General features: G+C 37.3%; 1 protein-coding gene across 2 annotated transcripts in view; it reads right to left on the minus strand.

Moving 5' to 3' along the window:
* Positions 1 to 24,207, minus strand: part of SPATS2 (spermatogenesis associated serine rich 2) — a 164,312-nt gene that overhangs the window by 21,265 nt on the left and 118,840 nt on the right. For both annotated transcript variants that reach the window (XM_069092612.1, XM_069092613.1), the window contains exons 6-8: positions 23,583 to 23,844; positions 21,529 to 21,735; positions 14,474 to 14,609 (exon numbers count right to left, since the gene is read on the minus strand). In XM_069092612.1, the coding sequence (XP_068948713.1) occupies positions 14,474 to 14,609; positions 21,529 to 21,735; positions 23,583 to 23,844 (605 nt within the window). The remainder of the gene's footprint in view (positions 1 to 14,473; positions 14,610 to 21,528; positions 21,736 to 23,582; positions 23,845 to 24,207) is intronic.

Here is a 24,207-nt window from a genome sequence, read left to right on the forward strand (position 1 = left end):
TTGGGGGTTTTGTAACACTTTTCAACACCTTTTAAAAAAGGTGATATGAATATCATACACTTAAATGACCTCAATGTTTTTGGAAGGAATATGGGGGAAAGACTGAGTTAAATGTTGAATTGGTTATAGAAAGCTGGCCTGAACAAATACCAGCTTTTTCAAGTATGTGGGTCAAATATAGTTTTTCAGCAAAAAGTGAGACTTGATCCAGAGAAAAAACTCCTCAGTTTAAATAATATCTGAGACTTTGCTAGGAATTAGTCACACAAATTTGCAAAGAACTATACTCCTATTACCAAACTACTCAATAATCTCCATAACCAGGAATAATCAATCAACAAGAAAGATCAGCTTGGCCTAAAGCCATTTGGAGACTACTGGGAGGGGAAATGCAAATAAACTTTTAAGGATTTGGCAGTAACCTTATTCACCAGAGCTGGTGCCACGCTGGCTAAAGGAGACTCCAGGAGGCTTTTTGTGCTAAACACTGATGCTAGCCCAAGGATTTGGGAGCGGTGCTGGACCAAGAGAATGATAGTCAACTAAAAACCTGCTATACTCACCAGCAGAGGACTTACTGAAAGAGAGACAAGATATCTTATACACAAACTGGAATTCTTGGCTCTAAAACAGGCTCTTTTTTTTTTCTCCCAGTTTTTAATTGGGGGTCAGGAGCTGGGGATGGCAACAGTGATGCAAAAAGAAAAAGTCATTGTGACATTTTAAAAAATCACATAAGATAACAACAGAAAGGAATTCAGAAGATAGTTTTGAAAGGAACGTGCAGAATTTATTAAATAATTTTTAAAAATAAGATGAAATACTTATGGTTTTAGATAGAATCTTCTTTTGTGTTCTGCTACAGTCTTTTTAAAGTACATAATTTTAAAAATTTTTCAAAAATTAAAAAAAAATAGGTTGCCACCGATTAAGTTCAAAGTCTAGGTGACTGGAGCTAAATTCTAAGAATGGATAAAATAGATTATTAGTTATTGACATATCTTAGCTGATGCCAAGTTGGATCCTGCCTGCTAGGGATGAGTAGTTAACTCTAAGTTCACTATATGCTATCATCCAGAGAAGACCAAAATGGATGCAAATGTTCTTGTCCTATAGATCACACAGTAGCAAAGCTAAAGCGATGCCTGTTGAAGGTGTGGTGGCTATCAGGAAGCTGGGTTGCAATTAAATGTAAGTTCAGTAGATAGCATGGGGTTTCCATCAGAAGGCATCCTGTCAGCATATGTTATGTTATCTATTGCACTAAATATATTCTCTGTCTCAGCTTTCCTGAGATGACTGGCAGAGACTACAGGCAGATGCAAGATGAAGGGGCTGCATCAACTTGGAGAATTGGCTGAAGAAGTTATGAATGTGATAAAATACTATTGTGCAATGAGAAATAATGAAGGGAATGGTTTCAGAAAAACCTGGAAAACTTATATGAACTGATGCAAAGCAAAGTGAGCTGAATAAGAAGTTTACAAAGTAACAGTGACATTATAAAGATAATCAAATCTGAAGACTTAAGAACTCTGATCAGTGCAAGGAACAATCACATTTTTATATAAAGAACTCATGATGAAATATTCTATCCACCTCCAGTGAGAGAGAGAGCACTGTTAGAGTGCAGATATTAAAGTGTATTTTTTTCTCTTTTTCTTTTTTGGACATGGCTAATGTGTATGTATCTTTCATGACTATACATATTTGTAACAGATTCTCTTTTTCTTGCCTTTCAAATGAGTGGAAAATGAGGAAGAATGAGGGAATTTGGAATTGAAAATAAAACTGAATTAAAAAACAAGATGAAGGGGTTGACCCTCAGAAACCCAAATTTCATTCCTTGTAGGAGTACAGAGTCCTGGACTGTACATGGTAAAAGGAAGCAATAGGTGCTGCTCCATGAATTTTTTTCTATGTCCATGAAAATGCTACATAATGACTTTTGAAATGTGGGTTTCTCCCTCTTTGTGTAATAATTATCTATCTCCAACCATCAACTCCCATTCTTTCCTCCTTATCTTCTCCAGCCAAGCTCCACCCATGTTCTATTCTAACCCTGCCCATGCCCTTCCACTGCGACCTCTGAAGATCCTATTCCCTAATGAATAAACTTCCTTTCATTCTAGGCCTCTTCCTCTCATACTTCTTCCATCTATTTGTTTTCATTGTGATTTGGCATCCTCTAGACAACAATTGCATCCGTGATTACCTTTTCCAGCACTGACTGTACCTTCCCTCACACTCACACTGGTCTTGGAGGTGGACCCAAAATATTCTTTGCTTCCTTACACTTTAAGACTCCCTTCACAACATCACACACAGCTTTCTCTTCTTCCCAAATCCTGCCCCTAACTAAAAGACTTCTGCATTTGTGTTGTGTTTTTTTAAGTTCCCTAACCTACCATTTCATCAATCTCTTCATATCTAATGACCCAGTCCTCCACTCTACCTCAGCCACACTTAGTGATGGTCAAAATCACTGATATGACAATTACCTCAAAGTATTCTTCTCAATAAAAAACTGACATTTCTCTATTTGACTGTTACTCCTATCATTCCATTTTCCCTTATTACTTACTCCTAAACCTATTCTTTGCCTTCATCTGTGAACTTCTAATCCCTCCACTCCTCTGAATTTTCTCAGACTTCACTTTGCTCTGACTTTGTTGTCCTTTCTTCCCAATTTCAACTCTATGGTTAACCAAGTCAACTCCACACTGTCATCTACTTTTGAAACCTTCACATATTTGTCATATTGTGGTTCATTCTTTTCCAAATCTCAACTGAATTATTCCCACCATCTATCTCATCTGGTCCTTATTCATATGCTCTTGGTGCATGGAGCTAGAAGAAACCATACAACTATGCTGACTGGATACACCACAAATTTATGTTATTCAGCTTCAACTGGGCCTTCTCTGCAACAAGGAAATTCTTTTATTCCTTCCTAACCACTTCCTTATCTCACTCCCCAAAACATATATTCCAAATCCAAGCCTCTGTTGATTTTTTTCTGAAGCCTCATATATCTCCCTCTCTCCCTACATTCTCTTACTTTACTGAGAACACTGAGATTATTCACCATGAGTTTTCTTTTCTTTCCTCCAGCTCACTCCTTTATCCTTGGCAATCTACCTCATCATATAACCAAAACTTCTCTTTTTCTTTCTTCTGGTTTTTCCCTTTGGTTCTGATTCTTCTTTCACAATACAAAACTTCTTTTTTTTTTTTTTAAGCAATCGGGGTTAAGTAACTTGCTCAAGGTTACACGGCCAGTTATTTCTGGGTGTGGTGCTGAGTGTCTGAGCCCGGGATGCAATCTCCAGGTCATCCCGACACTGGAGCCGGCGCTCTTACTTGCTGTGCTACCTGGCCACCCCCAAAACTTCTTTTTCAAAAATTACCAAAGATCTCTTAATTGCCAAATCTGATGGTCATCTTAAGTTTCCTTTGCTGGCTGATTATCCTTATCATAACTCCTGATTGTGTTTTTTTCCCTCAAGGATGTGTTCTAGGCCTTTTTCTCTTTTCCCTCTATACATACTCTCTTAGTAACTTCATTAGCTACTATGTGTTTAACATGCAGATGGGTGCAGCTATGTGGTGCAGCGGATAGAGTGTCGGACCTAAGAGTCAGAAAGACCTGTGTTAGAATCCTAGTTCAGATATTTACTTGCTGTGTGACTCTGGGCAAGTCATTTAACCCTGTCTGCTTGAGTTTCTCATCTAAAAAAATGAGCCAGAGAAGGAACTCCAAATGGGTTTACCAAGAATTGGACACAACTGAAATGAACAACATGCTGGTGTGTGTGTGTATGTATTTTTTAGCCCCAATTTCTCTCTTGAGATCCAAACCTCTATCACCAGTTGCCCACTGACCATTTCAAAGTGGAAATTCCATATCTCAAAATCAATTGCCCTCATCTGGCTCTCTAACCCAGACAACTGCTAAGCTATTAGAGTGATAACATTTCTTAGTGAAGGGTTTTAAACCTGCTAAGAAACTAGTCTGACCAAGATAGAAACTTTGAAAGCAATCTACTTAAGAAGATATAGGTCATGGTAGGAATGGTAAAAGTCTGCTGATTATGCTCAGGAAGTCAGAGCAGAAATGTAAGTGGAGGGGCAGCTAGGTGGGGCAGTGAATAGAGCACCAGCCCTGAAGTCAGGAGGACCTGAGTTCAAATCTGGCCTCAGACACTTTACACTTACTAGTTGTGTGACCCTGGGCAAGTCACTCAACCCCAATTGTCCTGCCTTTGTCCCTCCAAAAAAAAGCAAAAGAAAAAACTCCTAAAAAATAAAAATAAAAAAAATAAACGTAAGTGGAGTCAGCATGTAGCATTTCCAATGTATGCATACAATGGTGCCACAAGCTTCAGCCCACACTTGCCTACTGATTTATACTTTAGAGTTTCAGAGAAGAGAGAAGATATTTAGACTAATAACCAGGATGTATTTCAGCTAGGAGATAGATTAAAGGATGCTTACCAAGTATTTACAACCTCAGCTTTGAAAACCTCTGATAGAAATAAACTGCACTGTGGTACTGGAGTTTGTTGCCAGGTTTTCTATCCAGGTGGTTCTGCTAAGAAACCTTAATGTGCAGGGAATTTATAAGATAGCAGACTAATGAAAGTCTACCCCACACCAGAGCTTGCCCTTTTAAAAATAGGCCAGATAATAGTCAGAGTCCTATAAAAACAATGTTTTGAAACCACCTAGTGCCTACTTGGAAAGTGCTTAAACTTGCTGATAAAGTAAATTAGCTAAGTAGACTCTGAAAAAGTCTGCTTGCCTGCTGTGAAGAGACTGCCAGCACTAGATAAAGTGTTCAGAATATGATGAATCTGAGCATTGCATAACTGGGTACTGGTACCTACCAAGGAGTTAGGAAGCTCAATCAAATCTATTCTCAAAACCTATGTAGATGATGGGGAAGGGATGAACCTGGAAGCCCAATTTAAGACTCTAGTTGCAGAGATTTCTTAGGTATCAGAAGATTTCCTAGCAATTAGAAAATGTGATGGTGAGTCTGGGCCATTCATAAATTAAAGTTGGGGTTGTAGGTCAGCAGGTCATTGAATATTGATGGTCAGGCATCCACAAACTTAGGGAATGTGTCAGGATTATATGACCAGGGAATAGACTTACTTATGATGATTCAAGAAAAATAGGGGAGATGATTACTCATGTGGCCAGACAACACCTGTTGGTGGACTTGAGTATTTTGCTACACCATGAGAAACACATATAATTTTGCATATAGTATTAGGAATTCCTGTTAGAATGTGATGTTTTACATGTACTGATATGTTTCTGTGACATTCTAATTAGCAGCATTTTGCAAGTACTATTATGGTAAGTGCATATGCTGTGTTTCTACACATGACCCTCATAAGTGGTTAATGAGGCAAGTTGGTGGTACACTGGGCAGTGTTGATCTTGCATTCAAATCCAGCCTCAGGTACCAACCAAGCTGTGTGATTCTCAATAAGTCACTTAACTTGTCTTAGCCTCAGTTTCCTTATCTATAAAAAGGTTGATAAATAGCACCTACTTCATTAGCTACCATGAAGGGGGCCTGCTGTTAAGATCAAACAAGGTAACATATAAAGTGTTTTTCAAATCTTAAAAGTACTATATAAATGATGGTAATGTGATTATAAACCCACAAGTTTGGTATACAGAGCCCAAAAGAACTGCACTCCAATGGACTTTGCTGGTGCAAAGGCATTTACAAGGCAATCAGGAGAACCCTCATCAACTGAGCTGTCCTCAGCTTAGCTGATGAAATCAGAATATAAGAAAGTTAACAGAGAAGAGGCATTTAGGTATTAAAATAAATGGAAAAGAATCACAGTCCTTTACTTAAGGAGATGTGAAGTTCTGAAGGCTCAAGGCTGGAGGAACTCTGCCAGTTGAGACTTCTTGTGTATGGGAGTTGAACTAAGACAAGGAACAGGTTAAAGGAGGCCCTGGATATATTGTCCTCAGAGGGAACAGCATGGAAAAAGACACTGAGCACTCTGTAGTGCTAGTGCTGTGAGCTGCCTGGTTTTGTTCTTTAGATGTATGCTTCTTTACTAATATACTTTATGTCCTGTGTGATTCTTGTAAATGTCTTCCCAAAAGTCCTGTTCAAGAAAGGGAGCTGCTATTCTCAGCAATACAATCATCAGAGACAATCCCGAAGGACTAATGATGATAATACTATCCACCTCCAGAAAAAGAACTGATATGTTTGAATACAGACTGACACATACTATTTTTCACTCTTTCATTCTTTTTCTTTTATTTGAGTTTTCTTGTACAAAATGACTAATATGGAAATGTTTTACAAGATTGCACATGTATAACCTGTTTCTGATTGCTTACTGCCTTAGGGTAGGAGGAGGGGAGGCAAAGAGGGAATGAAGGATAGAATCTGGAACTTAAAACTTTAGAAAAAAAAAACAAATGTAAAAAAAATGTTTTAACATGTAATTGGGGGAAAATGTTTTAAAAATTTTCAAATTTTCTTAAAAATGAATTCCTTAAAAAATAAAATAAACAATTTCATTGTTTAAAAAAAAAATAAAAGAATGGGGGAGGCTAGGTGGTACAATAAGAGCGCCGCCGGCCCCAGAGTTGGGAGGACCCAAGATTGATTCCCGGCCTCAGATACTTAACACCCACAGAAGAAAACTGGCCGTGTAACCTTGAGCAAGTTACTTAACCTCAATTGCTTTAAAAAAAAAAAAGAATGTGAGATTGCTGTGGGTATTTGGGTGGCATAGAGGCCTTTGGCATTTTCTTACCAGAAGCTGGTGTTAAGCCAAAAGGGCACGAATCTGTTGCGTCTATTATTTCCTGCTTTTTGGTGAAGTACTATGATCTTATGTGCTTTGAAAGATGAGGAATGGTAAGCCATAAACACTCTGGGTGCTGGAGGTCATGCTAGGATTTGCTGGCTTTACCCAATAGTTGAGATATGGTGGTGATAGCTAGGTGTCACAGTGGATAGAATCCTGGGTCTGGATTCAGGAAGACTGAGTTCAAATCTAGCCTCAGATAATTCCTAGTTGTGTGACCCCGAGCAAGTCATTCAACCTCTGTTTGACTCAACTTCTGCAAAATGGGGATAATAATAGCACATACCACCCAAGGTTGTTGTGAGGATCAAAATGAGATAATTATAATTATAAAGTGCTTATTAGCACAGTGCCTCGCACATAGTAAATGCTATATAACTGTTAGCTATCATCATTATTATGGTTATATGGATTCATCTGACAGTGGCCATGCCACATTTGGAAATGAACCTGGGAGAGACCAATGCTATGCAGAAATGAATCTAAATTTGGGCTTACTATCCCCAGAAACCAAAGTGGTATGGGAGAGGATATGCCTCCAAATGCTGGAGGGAAATGCTTGCACTTCTATTCTTGCTATATCTTTGCAGTAAATATCCCTTGATAAAAGCACTAAATTTATGATCCTGTGATCAGCCTTGTAATATTCAGCCAGGTTGGCCTCAGAAAGAAGACTTGGTCTGTTTCCAGGGCCATACTCAAAGCTTTTCTAACATGGCAAAAAAGGAATGAGTTTATATTAAAAATACTTTAAATGGTATGAGAAGTATCAAAGAGATTAAGGCATGATCTCTGTCATCAAGGAGTTAAAAATCTTTCTTTTTTGTAGAGAAGATACCAGATCATCAATAAGTATGTAAAAACAAATGAACAAACCAAAAAACAAACCCTTGTCATGATACAAATGTAATTCTCTACTCTAATCCAAACTGGAGAGAAAGCATAAAGTTGATTACTTTGAGGTTAGTAATACCTTACAAAATGATAAGGATTCTCAAGATCATCTATTCCACCAAAGAATTAATTATAAAGAATTCTACCATAACCCAGGTCTAATTGGAGCATCACCTTAGCGGCTAAGGTACCCATCTGATGCTCTATTCCTCTTGCTGAATCACCTTAGAATGCAGACACTGTTACTACCAAAAGACAAGTTTTGCCTCTCAGCTGAAACTTGTAAAATATTTATTAGAGGACTTCAACAAAATGGTGAACTTCTCAGCTTAATACCATCTCCTCCAGGAAGAAAGCTAAGCTACAGAGTATCACAACACATTTTAAATAAAGACAGGGGGGCGGGGAGTGTACAAAAATATTTATAGCAGTTTTCTGGAAGCAAAGAATTGGAAATCGAGAGGATGCCCATCAACTGGGGAATGGATGAACAAGTTGTGGTATATGATTGTGATGGAACACTACTGTGCTTTAAGAAATGATGAGCTAGAATGCTCTCAGAAACACCTGGACTTACACGAATAGATGCAATGTGAAAGGAGTAGAACCAGGAGAACACTGTACACAGTAACAGCAGTACTGCAAGATGATCAACTGTGAATGACTTAGCTATTCTCAGCAATACTGTGATTCAAAACAACTCCGAAGGATTTATGATGAAAAAATGCTATCCAGATCCAGAAAAGGAACTAATGAAATCTGAGATTGAAGAATATTTTTTTAACTTTCTTTATTTTTCTTAGGTTTTTATTTTGGTCTGTTTTCTTTTAGAACATGACTAATATGGAAATGTTTTGCATGACTATACATATATAACCTATATCAAATTGCTTGCCTTCTCAATGAGGGGAGTGGAAAGGGAGTGAAAGAATTTGGAACTCAATTTTAAAAGGGAATGTTAAAAACTGTTTTTACATGTAATTGGGGAAAAATAAAATACTAAATAAGAAAAATAAAGATAGGGGAGAAAGTCAGTAAGTCAATCAACAAGCATTTATTACAATATGTGCAGGCACTATACTGAGTGCTGAGTATCCAAAAGAAAGGCAAAAGCACACCCTGCCTTAAAAAGTTCATATTCTAAGAAGGAAACAACTTGGTACCTACAAGATCTATATCTATATAGAGATAGATAGATAGCTAGATCTTTAGAGTAAATGGGGAGCAGTAATCTTAGAGGGAAGGCACTGCCAGTGAGGGAGACCCAGAAAGACCTCTTTTAGAAGATAGGACTTGAGCCTAGTCTTGAAGGAAGCCAACGAGGCCAGGAGGAGATGGAAGGAAAGCAATCTTGGCACAAAGGAGTGTCAATGAATAAGCAGATTGTACCACAACCTAGTGTCTCTCTTGAATAGCAGTTATGGAGCAGTTATATTCCAACTAGAATGTCTCATAGGCATCTCAAACTTACCATGTCCAAAATAAAACTCCTTTCCCCCCCCAATGACTCATCCTTCCTATTTCTGTCATGGTCACTACAATCCTTCTAGTCACTCAGGTTCATAGCCTCTCTTGTTTTCTTTGATTCTTCACTCTTCTTTACCCCACATATTCAATCAGTTACCAAATCTTATCACTTCTATCTCCTCCCTTTCACTCAACTCACAAGGCCAACTCAACAGTTCAGCCTCTTAGAATTTCTAATCTGCAAAAGACGACTACTAATTGGTCTCCTAGGCTCAAGTTTTACCTTACTCCAAGACATCACACAATTGCAAAAGTGATCTTTATAAAACACATTTTTATTTATTTATCTATTGCTTTTTTGGAGGGGGGAAGGCAGGGCAATTGGGGTTCTTTGATCTTTGTACTTTCTGTCCCTTAAATGGGGCAGTCTCCTTCCTTGGCTTTTTCTATCACCTCTATTCCTGCTCTTTGTTCTTCTAAGTTTGGTTGCTGACTCAATCTTGCCTCAAAGCATGCTCTCCTTATGTGAAGTGCTTTGCCTTTAATTTAGAGTGAGAAACTAAAATTCACATTTTTGTCATACCTGCCTCAAATAGGCAATATATAATTGTCCCATAGTTTAAAAAAAGGTACAAGTCCGTTTTGATATGGCATGAAAGAAAAATCAGTAAGCTGTGCAATTTTCCCAATGTCCTGTCAGATTAGAAGTACTTCTGCTAATTCAGTCCTGGAATCCACTTCCTTAATTTTAGACAAACCATTGGGTTTGTGACATTAACAAAAGGACTTAATTCACCTGTCAAGCAGCAAGGGCAGAGGACACTGAAACAAGAAAGTTTAAAACTCTCCTCAACCATACAAAAGAGTTATGCACTGGCAGAAAAGGGCAGTTAATATATTTTCTCACATTAAATTGACCTGGGAGTTGTACCTACTAATCAACCCTAAATACAAAGTTCCCCAACAGGAAACTATTACATGTGGCATTTACTGAAGGAGGTTCCCCTGTCTGGGTTCCAAGTCAGTTGTAAGCAGGAACTCACATGCTTACCTCACAGAACTTTATTTCCTGATTCATAAAGGTTTTTAATTGAACTGAAACCTATAATCATGTATCCTGCAGACTTTTCAATGCAAACACTGAACTACACTTAAGTCTTTAAACTTTTCCAAAAGTGATGCCAGGATCTAATGTGATAATTCTAACCAAAGGTCATATAATAATTACTCCTAAAGAAAAAATACTCTTAGAAAAAAAATATTTAAACAAAAGAGCTTTCAAATACTTGAAGAGATATTCTTTGAATGTTGTGTTCAGAAAAAAAAAAAGACACATTAGGGATTGAAATAAACTGATTTTTATCAGCTTGGCTAATGCAAAGAAACCAAATGATACATATTTGTACCTCAATAAACAGCAACATAGGTACATTTTTCTAGTAGCTTAGAGGCAGTACTCATACAACAACTATGAAATCTGCAAACCACCCCTGAGGCTTTAAAATGCAAAGAACATTATTGCAGTGGGAAAAAAAAGTAAGTCATGCTCTATTTCCTTTGTAAGGTTGGGGGAAAATTAGATTCCTCAGGGGGCAAATATATACTTCTCTACAAAGTGTCTTCTTCATTTTTAAAGATAATATTTTAAAAGTGTTAGATGCCTTTAAAAAAAAAATCACCGTCATTTCCAGAAACGCCCTTCCTTTCCCTCTCACTTTCATTACCCTTGTAACAAAGAAACAAAAATTGTAAAGCAAAACCAACTGACCCATAGAGCCAATCTGAAGCATCCGCAACATTTTGTATCCACAATGCCTCAGCTCACCAATGAAAGGAGCAGGATGAATTTTCTCATCTTTTCTTGGGTCATTATAATTACACAACATCCAGTTTCATTTTGTTGTTCTTTATACTCACGTTGTTGTAATTATAATCAAGAACATCTCCCTGGTTCTGCTTATTTCATTCTGTCTCAATTCATAATGTCTGTGTTTCTCTTAATCCCTTATACTATCACAGCTCAGTAATATTCCATCATGTTTACATACCACGATTCAATGGGAACCCCCTTTTATTTCCAGTTTTTTCTTTTCCTTCTTTTAGATTAAAAAACCCATGAACATGCCAGTGCATATATGAGATAAAGGAGAGACTCTGGGGAAAACATTAATTCTGAAGTTTTCTAAATTAAGTGGAAAGAAAAGCTAAATTATAAACAAGGTCTAGTACTAGGGGTAGAGAAGCTGTGGCCACATGTGGTCACATGCGGCCCTCTAGGTCCTCAGGGGAAGCCCTCTGACTGAATCCAAACTTCACAGAATAAATCCTTTTACAACAACTTAAACCTAGTGCAAAAAATTGCATCATTTGCATAAATTTAAAATACAAACACCAGTCAGACACTAGATGAGAGGTATCAAACACATGACACATAGCCTGTAGGCCACATACAGCCCACAACATTCCCAAGGCCCAAATCAGAACCAAATGCAATTGGGAAATATCTAAACGAAATAAATAAAAATACTGTAAAACACACATTTTAAAACTAAGCACCACCAACAAAGTAAGAGAAAGAAATTAAAGGCATAAAGATATGTGAAAAAGATTTAAAACTAACCCTATTTGCCGAGGATGTGATAGTTTATTTGAAAAATCCCAAGGAACCAGCAAAGATAATAATTAAGACAATTAATAGCTTCAGGAAAGTTGCAGGCTACAAAACAAAATCCTCCAAGATCAACAGCATTTCTATATAATAATAAACTCAAAGAAGCAATAAAAGGAAAATCCCATTCCAAATAATTACAAAATGCATAAAATATCTGGGGGTCAACTTACTGAAGGACACAAAAAACTTATATGGATTCAGTTACAGAATGTTCCTTATGGAAATAAAGAGCAACCTGAAATGGCCAGAGTAATATTCAACACTGTGCCAATGTAATAAAAATAACAATGCCACCAAAATTAATTTATACCAATCAAATCACCAAGGGAATTCTTTCTAGCACTTGATAAATAATAACATTAATCTGGAAAATCAAGAGAAATGATAAAAAGAAATAGGGAGAAAGAAGAGATAGTACTTCTAGACCTCAAACTATATTAAAAGCAACAGTATTCCACAATCATCTGGTATTGGGCTAAAGAATAAAGAAAGAGAGAGAATGATCAATGGAAAAGACTAGACAAGGGGAGATTCAGAAGCAACAGAACCCAACAACCCAGTGTCTGACAAAGTAAAAAACATAAAGTTACCTAAGGAAAAAACTCATCATTTCATAAAAACTACTGGAGAGACTGAAAGCATCCTGGCAGAAATTAGCTTAGAGCTACACTCCTCAATATGTTCTAAAGATGTGCCACTTTACTATATATAGAAGATCATACTATAAAAAAATCAGAAGAGAAACAGATCGTCTCTCACAGCTATGGGCAGGAGACTTATTCTTAATCAAATAAGAGAGGCAATTACAAAAGATCATGTAAAGCTTCTTCACAGACAAAATTAATGCATGTAGAATAAGAAAAGAAGTGGCTAAATAGGAAAAAATCTTCATATCAAGTTTTCCTTATAAGGATTTGGTATCCAAGATATATCAACAGTTAATAAATACACATAGGATTAATTTACTATTCCCCAACAGATAAGTGGTCAAAGGATATGAACAAACAATTCTCAAAAGAATTGCAAAATATTCACAACCACATGAAAGAATGCTCCAAATCACTAATTAGAGAAATACAATTCAAAACAACATTGGGGTTTCACCTCACACCCTGCAAATTGGCAAATATGACACAAAATGGAGGAATTGTGAAATGATTGGCACATTAATACATTGCTGGTGGAGGTGTGAAACGATATGACCATTTTGGAAAGAAGCTGGAATTATGCAAGTAAAGTGACTAAAATGTCCATACCCTTTGAACCAGAGACTCCATTACTGGGCTTATATTCCAAGGAAGCCATTGATAAGAAGGAAGTCCTCATCTACTCCAAAATACTTAAAGTAGCACATTTTGTGATAGCTAAGAATTAGAAACAATTAGATGTCCATCAATTGGGGAATGGCTCAACAAACTGTGGTACATGAATGTAATGGAATATTACTGTATTGTAAGAAATGATATGATAAATACAAAGAAGTATGGAAAGATCCATATAAATTGATGCAGAGTGAAGTAAGCAGAGTAAAGATAACAATGTACACAGTAACTGTTACAACACAAATGGGAAGAACTACACAGTAAAAAAAATCAAAAGTAAATTTAATAAAATTATAAACATCAATGATGACTTGAATGAGGAGATGAGAGGACACCCACAACTTAACCTTTAGTGGAGATGGGAGATCTACAGGTGTCATATGCTGCACATACTTTGGGACTTTTTCAATGTAATGAATAGTTGTGTGGATTTTTTTTTTCTAAAAATACCATTTGTTATATAGAATGGTGCTCTGGGAGGGGGAGGAAGATGGATAATTGGGATACTATGGTGATGTAAAAAACCAGAAGATATCAATAAAAACTTATTTAAAACAAAAAACAACAATGGACATTAATCTTTTTAAAAAATGGGAAGTCTTCTAAGAACTGATGTGGAACCACCTGACAGTAGAATCAGAGAATAATGGTTACAATAATGCAAATGAAAACAACACTAAAGGGAAGCCAAATACAGACTAAATTCAATGGCCAGACTTGGTTGTGGAGAAAAGGTAATGAAACAGAGGTGTGGCAGTAGACTATGGGCACAGTGTTTGGTATGTATTGGCAGGTGTTGGTTAGTTTTGATGAATTGTTTGTTGCAAGGTGGAGTGTTCACTTAAATATGTGTATATATTAGGAAACAACTTTGGCATGAAAAACAAAAAAAGCATGAATAATAGGAAACAACTTTGGCATGAAAAACAAAAAAGCATCAATAAAACTTAAGAAAAATCAATTAAAAAATAACAAAAGTTTGCTAATTTCTGATTTAGAGGATTCATACAAAAATAATAGTGCAAGTGTCAGAGCCACATATGCTCTATTCTACAATCATTCCCTAACATTCCTTCTTTCTAACTGGTGTCCAAACTTACACAATAGACAAGACAGACTCTAAAACATCTTTACCTCTTAAAAGGCTTTCAATCCTGAGATAGTATAAAGGAATCCAAATGAGCATTCAATCTCTACCCCCCCCCCATAGGTACAAAGTGTACTTAGACCACTGGTATGTGTGATACAATTTAATTTACCAACTCTGAAGCTCAGCAAAGGCTTGCTTCATTTTCTTAATGGAAGCATCCATTTCTTCTTTAACCACAACCCGATACCGTGCAAGAGAAACTGTACAACGCTGTAGGTCTTTCACAGACTTTTCAATATTGGAACCTAGGAAAAGAAGCAACAAGAAATGATAGGGAGTTCATAAGTCTCTTGAAAGTGAATCTGGAAACCTAAACATGACAAGTCACATGGAACTAAGAATCCTTCCCAAGTGGTCACCACTTTCCCCTCAAAAAAGGAAAAACTGCTTGCATTTTAATCTGTAGGATGAAAACAAACTACAGAATTTTTAAATGTCCATAATCCCAATCGCCCCAAAATGACTGAATTTAGATTGGACGGTTTACCAAGTGAATGCTATACTATTAATACTGAAGAGCTAGTTATATATAAATCTTCCAAGTGTGTATAAAAATGAAATAAATATGCCTGAGACATTTTAAAAATAATTATTAGCTCTTCCTATGTCCACCAGCATCAGAGTTTTAGTGTATTTAACGAGGAGGCTCATGTGCCTACAGGAATAGTTCAATGCCATGCTACAGATTTTTAAATTTCTATTTAAATTTTTCCTTGTCATAAGTCCCACTTTTCTTTTAGTGCCTATTCTAGATTTCTTTAAAGCCTTGGGCATATGAAATCTATGTTAATTTGCCTGACTGATTTTATATATATGGAAAAAATAAATCAGGCATATCATGATTCCCTCTTATTGCTGCATTTGCAGCAGATGAAGAGAAGCTCCATAAAAAAAAAAAAAAACCAAACAACAAAAAACAAATCCCTGTATAATATAAAGATAAGAAAGATTCTGAGCTCCACTGAGCTAGGCCAGATTAAAGGCCAGATAAGGAAAAGGAAAACACTTTTAAATTAAAGGAAGGTCCTTTTTACACTGCAGTCTTTGAAATGAAATAGCCCAGAGGTGTCAAACACAGGTTACCTTGCAAAATTCCTGAATACAGCCTGAACCAGATTAAAATATAATTGAGAAATATTTAGCAAAATAAATAAAAATACAATAGAACATATATTATTATATACAGTTATATATATATTATTATATACTCAGTTATTATATACACAGTTTGGTGGTCCTTGTTTATTTTTGAGTTTGATACCACTAAAATAGACAACTATGCACCAAAATGTGTGATCATGGTTACTAAAAAAATTTTTCTATTATCTCATGAGTTTAGATATTCCCCCCAATTATACAGATTGAAAAGCATTCAGGTCTACCTTTCCTGTGCAAATCTTGTCAATGTCCTCCCATAAGTTAACCGATTAGAAGGACCACCTAATGAGCTAGGAAACTTCCTCACTTTCCCTTCACATTGTTAGGATACCAGTGGAACAGCCAGGCTGTTCATGTGTTATTTCTCACCCTCACTGACATTTTTTACTCTTGTTCTTATAAGTTCCTTATTTATTATACACCCATTCATGTCTATCACACGCTTTTCTAATGCCCTCTTTGAGATACTTATTTTCAGTTCTTTAATGATTTGTTTTCTATATCTAACAGCTATTTAATTAAACTACCATATTAAATTACTGGCTGCTTGTTGTAATGCTCCTTATAGTAAAAAAAAAAAATGTAAAAGAGCCATCACTACTAAACGTTTGCTTCTTAGAAAACATTGTCTAAAGCTAAAATCTTAGAGTCAGGAGTCTTAGGTCTATTAAAGGAAAGTAAAACTGGATTTTGAAGAGATCGTAAGGGTTTCTTTAAAAACAGTATTACATTATGTTATGGATTTTTGCCTTTTTAATTTTTTAACTTTTTGGTCAATCAAAAGATGTAATGTAAATGCAATGTAAAGGAAATAGCCTATGAGTCTTTGTAGTTAGGTTATTTTAAAAGGAGCTGCTGAGGCAGGTCCCCTAAAGGACTCTTGCCCACTTCTCATAGAAGCGTAACAATAAACTTCTACAACTCTCACTCCAATTAAGCCTGAGACCTTGAATTCTTTCCAGACGATATTGCAGGTTTTCTGGTCTTAGATAAGATCATAATTCCTGCTGAACCTATTGGGATCCCATCCCACCAGAGTTGCCATCATTTTGGCGAGCCAAAGGAGAGTCTGTGGTCTCAAGCTTTCTTGGAGTTCCGGTAAGCTCCTTTGCCTCCTCCCTCTCCTCCTGTAGTCGGGTTCATTCAAGCACCTAGGAAGGCTTGATTGGACGATTCCGGTCTGGGACCGGAATCAGGTCTGTTTTTTAATAGACTTGGGACACATCCTGCATGGATGGGGGACGCCCTATCTAGGGACAAGTGTCTCCGCGTCTAAAAAAATATACACATATATTTTTTTAGGCAAGGCTTTTCACATGAGATGTCACAGAAAAGCAGACGACTACAAGTGATTCTGACTGGGGAGTCGGGAAAGGATGGGTCAGTCTCCCTCGTACCCTGAGAGACTCACCCCTAGGACATCTTTTGTATAACTGAAAAACACTCGGTCTTTAAGACCTCAAGTAGAAAGGATGGGCCGGTTTCCCCCTACACTTGGGGGTCTGTGCCTAGGCTATCTCAAAGCAATCTTACCTGGCCCCAATTGGCATCTATCTGAGGGCCAAGAAAATGTGATTTGTGCCGAGGGTTCCAGAAATCCTTCCTGTCAGCCTCTCTCTCTCTCTCTCTCTCAATGAGTGTGTGTGAGTGGTCTGACATCTCTAAGTTTTAAACTGCAACTGCAGGACATTCCTTTGAAATGCTGTATCTCTTTCCCTCCTCTTTTCCCCTGCTGCTGAATGCAGGCTGGAAAGGGAGAGAAAGAGAGCAAAATATTGTCTTGTTTGTGAACAGAAGTTTTAAGATCTTTAAAAGTTTGAAAATCTCCTCCTCTTCATTCCACTCTGGCCAAGTGGAGTGAGGAGAAGGTGATAAGAAAGGGAGGGAATCTTTTCCCTCAGAACAAAGAGGCAGGTAGACTAACATTTAACTATTTCCTGCCTCACCTAAAAGAAGAAAGTTTTGTGTAACAGAATGCAACTAAAAGGCAACTGAATGCATTCTGGTCATTTTTGAAAAGTGTCACTCCTAATTTGATGTTAAAGAAAAGTCGGAATTCATTTTACTATTTGGCATTTAGGCAAATTGGAATATTTTCTAAGATTTGATACATGAGGTGAGGTTTTTGGGGTTCTCTAGAACTGGGATAAAGGAGGAGGCCCACTCCCTCTCCCCTTGCTAGGGAAGTCAAAGCTATCACTTTCAAATAAGTTTCTAAGGAGTGGACACACAAAATTTATTGGAATAAAAGTTGGAACAGCTAAAACATATTGGGGGGAGGCATAGCAGCTATATCGAAACCCCAGGGTCCACAACCAAGCTCTACAACTGTGGGAAGAGGAGAAAAGCCTCTGCACTTGGTAAGCCTAATTTTCTATCAATAATTTTGGTATGTGATGAATTGGAAATGCAATTAATGTCATAATGTAATATGTTCTATTATTATTACAATCTCTAAATTGTAAAATCTAAATGTAAAATCCTCTTATACTGTAAAAATTGAGTGACAAAAAGCAGTTTTCAATCTGAATTTTGTTGAAACTAAAAGATGGAGAAAAAGTTGTGTAAAACTAGCTATGTTACTTTATCAGTTCTGCTAACCCTATGTTATAATGTTTATTTCATGTGAATTGGATTTTTTGTTATAATATCTGATGGTTTAAAGCTCTTATATGTGGGATACAAACAAGTAGTAATAATACTGCCAATATTTACTGTAATAGCTGATTGTCCATTTAACTTTTTGGCTATTCTGGAAATATGCAGTGATTATAAGTTGATTGGTTGAATGGCATTAAAAAAAATTTTAGTTCAGTATAACTTCATGTGGAGTTTTAAGGTCATCAGATTGGTAATTCATTTGTTTTTATTTCAAAGTTCAAATTTAAGATGATATCATTACTGGTAAACATCTGTACTATCTAGTTTTGGAGTATTGTAATTTGGGAAAATCTTAAGCTTCCAAGTCTGTCAGTTTAAAAGGGAAGTAAAACTGCCAAATCCCCTGGAAACTATCTCTGTCAAGCAAGGTCATTGGGAAAGGAACAGTTTTAGTCTTGTAGTTTTTAAATGAACCTAACTTGCTAAAAAGGCTTTTTATCAATTGGCTTCTAGATTTCAGAAGGAAAGATGGTAAATGGAATCCTTACAGTTGTGGGACCTGATAAATCCAAGAGAATAGAAATAATTATAATTGGCTCTAAGCTGTGATTGTTGAGGCTTGTTGTTTAAGGTAAAAGACATTTGGGACCATAACTAAATTTTATTTTGAGTTTGAATTTGGGTATAGTTATCTGCATTAAATCAGTATCTGAGAAAATGCCACAAGCTACTCAGAGCCTGTACTGTGGACAGGTGGAAGCCTGCATTTGGTAAAGGCTAGAGGGACAATCCCTCCTGGCTCAGTTTACCTATGGGGTTCCTTTGAAAAGGAATGTTCCCCACCTATTCCTGAGTCTAGCATTGAGGTGGAATGGATACCGCATGGTTGGATATCTGTAACTAACCTGAATTTAAACAGAATCAACGATGTTTTATCCTGTCATATTTGGAATGTCACAGGTCCCTGTTTTTTCCTTCTATAGCAGGTTTCTATGATCAGAGCAAGGAGTCAGTAAAAGATGTGAGCTCTTTTGTGTTAGCCTACTGGAAAATCTAATATTATTTTCATCTAGGATTAGAACATGTGCAGAAAATTATGCAAACTGCTTAAGATCATTTTAAAAGTTTTATGAATCTTGAACTGTTTTAAAAGAAGGGAAAACACTTTTAGAACAAATTTTAAATCTCTAGTGGGATTTTAAAAGGCCTACTATATCTTGTCTATGGGAAAATATAAAAGACAGTGAAATAGTCTGAGTAATGGGTTATACTAGCCCATACTCACCCCACTTCTGGTCAATTTTCTCTTATTATTTTTTGGGCCTTGTTTGTTTAATCTTTTTGCTAGATTTGTGTCTTTTAGGCTCAACACCCTTTAATTGCAGGTGACTCTTCCACGTGCAATCTAATCCATGGAGCCTCCATGTTCAAGGCCTACTACGAATGGGCCCCCATTTGTGCTCCCCAAGGATATTCCTTTCTTTGTGGGATGGGTGGGCCAGAAGGTGTGAATTCTGGGGACAAGGTATGTGCTCCCTGGGATTTCTCGCACCCCCTCTGACTATTTATACCATCACTAAGCCCAGCACTTCTTCTTTAAAATGAGTTAAACGGGGGTTTTTTGGACAATGTTCTTCAATCATAGCCTTAGATTATCTGCTGGCCTCTAGTGGGGGTGTTTGTACCCTAACTAACACCTCCTGCTACATGTATATCAATAATTCCCGACAGGTAGAACTCCACACCAAAAATATACTGGAAAAGGCCAATTGGAGGGAAGAACTTCATGAAGCCCTTAGTGCACCAGGTTCCTCCTCTTCCTCATGGTGGTCCTGGCTTTTCCCTATACCGGCCCCTTTCCTGGTCCTTGTCTGCTTAACGTCCTTGCTAAGTTTGTCTCTTCTAGGCTCAGTGCTTTCCATTTGCAGTTGATTGCACAGGCTGGATATCAACCGTTATGATGGGGGAGGGGATCCCAATAGGTTCAGCAGATATTCTGATCTTATCCAAGACCAGAAAGCCTGCAATATTGTCTGGAAAGAATTCAAGGTCTCGGGCTTAATTGGAGTGAGAGTTGTAGAAGTTTATTGTTACGCTTCCATGAGAAGCCGGCAAGAGTCCTTTAAGGGACCTGGGAGTGAGAGGGGTACATGCTTTTACCTTTAAAGGGTAGGGCTGCCACTGTCAGGGCTGACCTGACAGGAGGGGCCTCAGTGCATAGACAAAGGTCAGAGCTGACCAAGAGGAGCATGTGAATAGATAGTTTAGATAAGATTTGGCCAGGTCATTAAGGAGACAAAAGACAAGGATAAAGGAGGGTGTGGGACAGGCCTGGCCTTGATTACTTAATCAAGAGATTAAGTAAGAACAAAAGGGGTCGAAGTGTATTGCCTAGGTGGAATGTGGGATAGGGGGAAGGGGCAGATCTCAAGGGCAGGAAAGGACAAATCACAACTTCACAGACTGGCTCCACAAGTTGGTCCGACCTAGACCCCAGGTACCCTATCAGTTACCTGAAGTCGCTACCCCTCACCCCTTGGATCTGGTGTCGGCCAAATTCAGGACATTGGCCACCAACCCCACCCCTTGAACGATGGGACCCTGAGAGGCAGGGACAGCTCTACATCCCTTCCCAGATGGAAGCAGTTCAAGATGAGACTGTCGCCCCTGCCCCAAATGAATTTGGGCCCCATCTGTTTAAGGGGGGAATGATGGAGTACCTGGGGTCTAGATCAATTTGTGAAACCAACTTGTAAAACCAGTCTGTTCAGTTGTAACTGCAATTTGTCCTTTCCCACCCTTGAGATCTGCCCCTTCTCCCTATCCCACACTCCACCTAGGCAACACCCTGTGACCCCTTTGTTCTTACTTAATCTCTTCATTTCTTCTAGGCCTGGCCCACAACCCTCCTTAGTCCTTGCCTTTTGTCTCCTTCACCTGGCCCAAATCTTATCTAAACTATCTATTCACATGCTCCTCTTGGTCAGCTCTGACCTTTGTCTATGCATTGCAGGTCCCCTAAAGGACTCTTGCCCATAACAATAAACTTCTACAACTCTCACTCCAAAAAAAAAAAAAAAAAAAGGAGCTGCTGAATGTTAGCATATAAGACATCCTGGAAGTGGAGCCTGACTGCTTTTCAAAAAAGAGATCACTGTCATTTCAACAAGACTACTGTGTGAGGGACCATATCTGAACTGCTGTCAGATTCCAACTGTGCACAGGGAAGCAAAGAAAAAATCCCTAGCAGTAACTGACTAAAGAACAGAAAAGAGAGCCAAATTTGTACTACTAACTATTCTTTTAGATTACTGAAATCCTATCAATAAAACCATAAAGGTAATTTTCCATCTTTTGCTCAACGCATTGTTTTTATCTCCTCCTTAAGGAAAGGTTCTGCTTTACCTAGTTTTTTGTTAGTAGAGGTGAGTGGAATGTCTTCTATTGTGGAGAGAGAGGCCAGGCTTGACAACTGAGTGCCTGGGATGGGTCTAGACAGAGATTTGGTGGGATTCCTGGACTCATGTTTCAGAGAATGTTGAGAAGTTTGAGTGGCATTCATGATCAGAGGCTTGGACTCGAAATCTGAAACACCATTCTCCAGCACTGACACTGCCAAAGAAAAGAAAGAAAGTTACATCAAGTTTGAAGAAAATTAAGCTAAATTGTTCCAAGAAAAAACAAGAAAGGTCAAAATATTATGGGAAAAACAATGTCCCTCAAATGGCTGTAAACAAAATGATTTGATTAAAAAAAAAACCAAACGCTGACTCAGGTAGAGAGAGTTCCTATCTTACTTTTCCCATTTACCCTGATGAGGCTGATGAATGGGGTGCCCTATTTCCAACCACTTTATCCCATTGGCTTTGGGGTAAGGAAGTAAATAAAAGCCAATATGTTACCAGTTCCTTTCAACTTTCAAGTTTGCATTGAACCAGGAAAGTAGGAACCACACTTGCCAGCTGAAGGTGAGTCCAAATTGGGTTTTTAAAAAGAAAAGGAAACCAAAGGAGATTAAGAACCTTTTATGATCATATGGTTTTGTAAGGGTAAATAAAAGCACAATTTTCTTCAAGTTTTTTGTCATGTGTTAATAAAGAAGCAACAAAGGAGATTCTTGGAAATGATCATATAAAACTTAATTCTCATATTTTTATTACATGGCAAATCAATGACAGGAGGAAAAGCAGAAGTGAGATAACAAAGGAGTGATAAACATTAAACTATTCAATGAAGCATTCAGAGAAGCTTAGAAGATAGAGGAAGCAGAATCAGGACAATACATACAATGACTACAATGTAACTGGAAAGAACAAAAATAGAAACTCAACAGTGTGTTAGCTTAGCCCTGGAGAAGAAATTAGAAAATTTACACTACTTTCTTCTTTAAAGAGGTGAGGGCCTATAGCAACTATAGCATACATACTAAACTTGACTGATAAGTTGGTTAGTTTTACTAAACTATTAAAAATTTTTTTTTTGTTGTTACAAGGGAAGGCTCTGTGGGTAGGGGAAGAGGGAGGGAATCTATTTGGAAATGAGGGTGACATAAAAAGCAATATAATTAATCAAAAAAAATTTTAAAGCTAAATCACTCAAAAAAGAAGAACTTTAGCTCTGAATCCTATTTAAGAAAAATATGGGGTTTATGAAAACCAAGAATGTCATTCAAATAAAAAAGAAAATTAGTAGTAACTCACTCACATTTATAAAATGCTCTTAAGGTTGACAAAATGCCTACCTCAAAACAACTCAGTGAGGTAGAGGTAATGGAAATAAATCTATTTCACAGAGAACTGAGCTTAACGAGCTTAAATGATTTGACTATGGTCTCCATAGCTAGTATCAGAACTTAAATTCAAATTTAACCCTTCTGACTCCATGCTCTAACTCCTGCTAGATGATTTTGTCTCAGGGCCACACTCATCTATATATTCTATACTGTTCATTAAACATAGATGAAAAAGCACGTATACCTGTATAAGTGAACATACGTATGTATACACAAAGCTTTTCCCTTATTCCCTTTTATCAATTTAATCAGTTTTCAAAGCTATTTTAATTATATTTTATACAACTGCCGTCACTCCCACTACTCAGCAGCATCATCTAAGCTAATATCATGTGCTATGAAACCAGGAGACTTCTGTAAGGAGAGAAGGGAAGGGCACACACATTTATTAAGCACCTACTATGTATAAGGCACTGTGAAAAGTACTTTGCAAATATCTTATTTAAGTTAGACAAACATAAGTACTGAAGATGAGTAAGAAATGAGTTTCTTCTAAACCTGAATTATTACAAGAAGTCCCATAAAACCCTCTTAGTTAAGGAGTTGCAAAGCTAATCAAATGGATTCAGTTTATTTAACCACTCCCTCAGCTTACTTAACTATCCTATGTCTTTCAATCAAGTCCCATTTAAAAGCAAAACAAAAGAAAAAATTTCAAACGGCTCACCTGTTCTATCAGATATGTCTGGTGTGCCAGATTCAGAATCTTCCAATTCCCTGGCATCTATTGAGAGTATCTCCAAGCCTTCACTGAGAGAGTCCACAGACTCTGTATCATTAGCTGCACCATTGACATGGTAACCATTAATCCCACCTTTATCCAAAGAAGCTACAGACTGCTCCTCTTGAGTGGATGATAGCTTATTTGTGTCTGGTAGATTGTTACTTGCTTCTGCTGCAGGTTTTGGTTTGCTTTTCTTCTTTTTGTTCTAAGAGTTGTTAAAGATGGAAGAAGAAAAAGTACCCCACAACCAAAAGAGAAAGTTTAATTACTAAACCCTTTGGCAACTTATAAACTTAATCAGTAAGCATTTATTAAGTGCTAGACAAAAAATTAAAAGGCCATGCCCTTAAGGAGCTTACATTCTAATGGAGAAATAACACATATGTATGTAAGTAGAAACAGTATATGTACAAAATAATCAGAAAGTATATTGTGAGAGTAGGGGCACAAACAGCTGGGGAAGGGTCAGGAAAGGCTTCATGTAGATATACTCCTGAGTATAATTGTGAAGGATTCTAAGAGGTGGTGGTGAAGAGGGAGGTCATTCCAGGAAAGGAGAAGAGTCAAA

Source organism: Petaurus breviceps, unplaced genomic scaffold (genome assembly GCF_028583685.1).
Source record: "Petaurus breviceps papuanus isolate PSGF00001 unplaced genomic scaffold, PetGlider_PUasm1.0 191, whole genome shotgun sequence".
Lineage (NCBI taxonomy): Eukaryota > Metazoa > Chordata > Mammalia > Diprotodontia > Petauridae > Petaurus > Petaurus breviceps.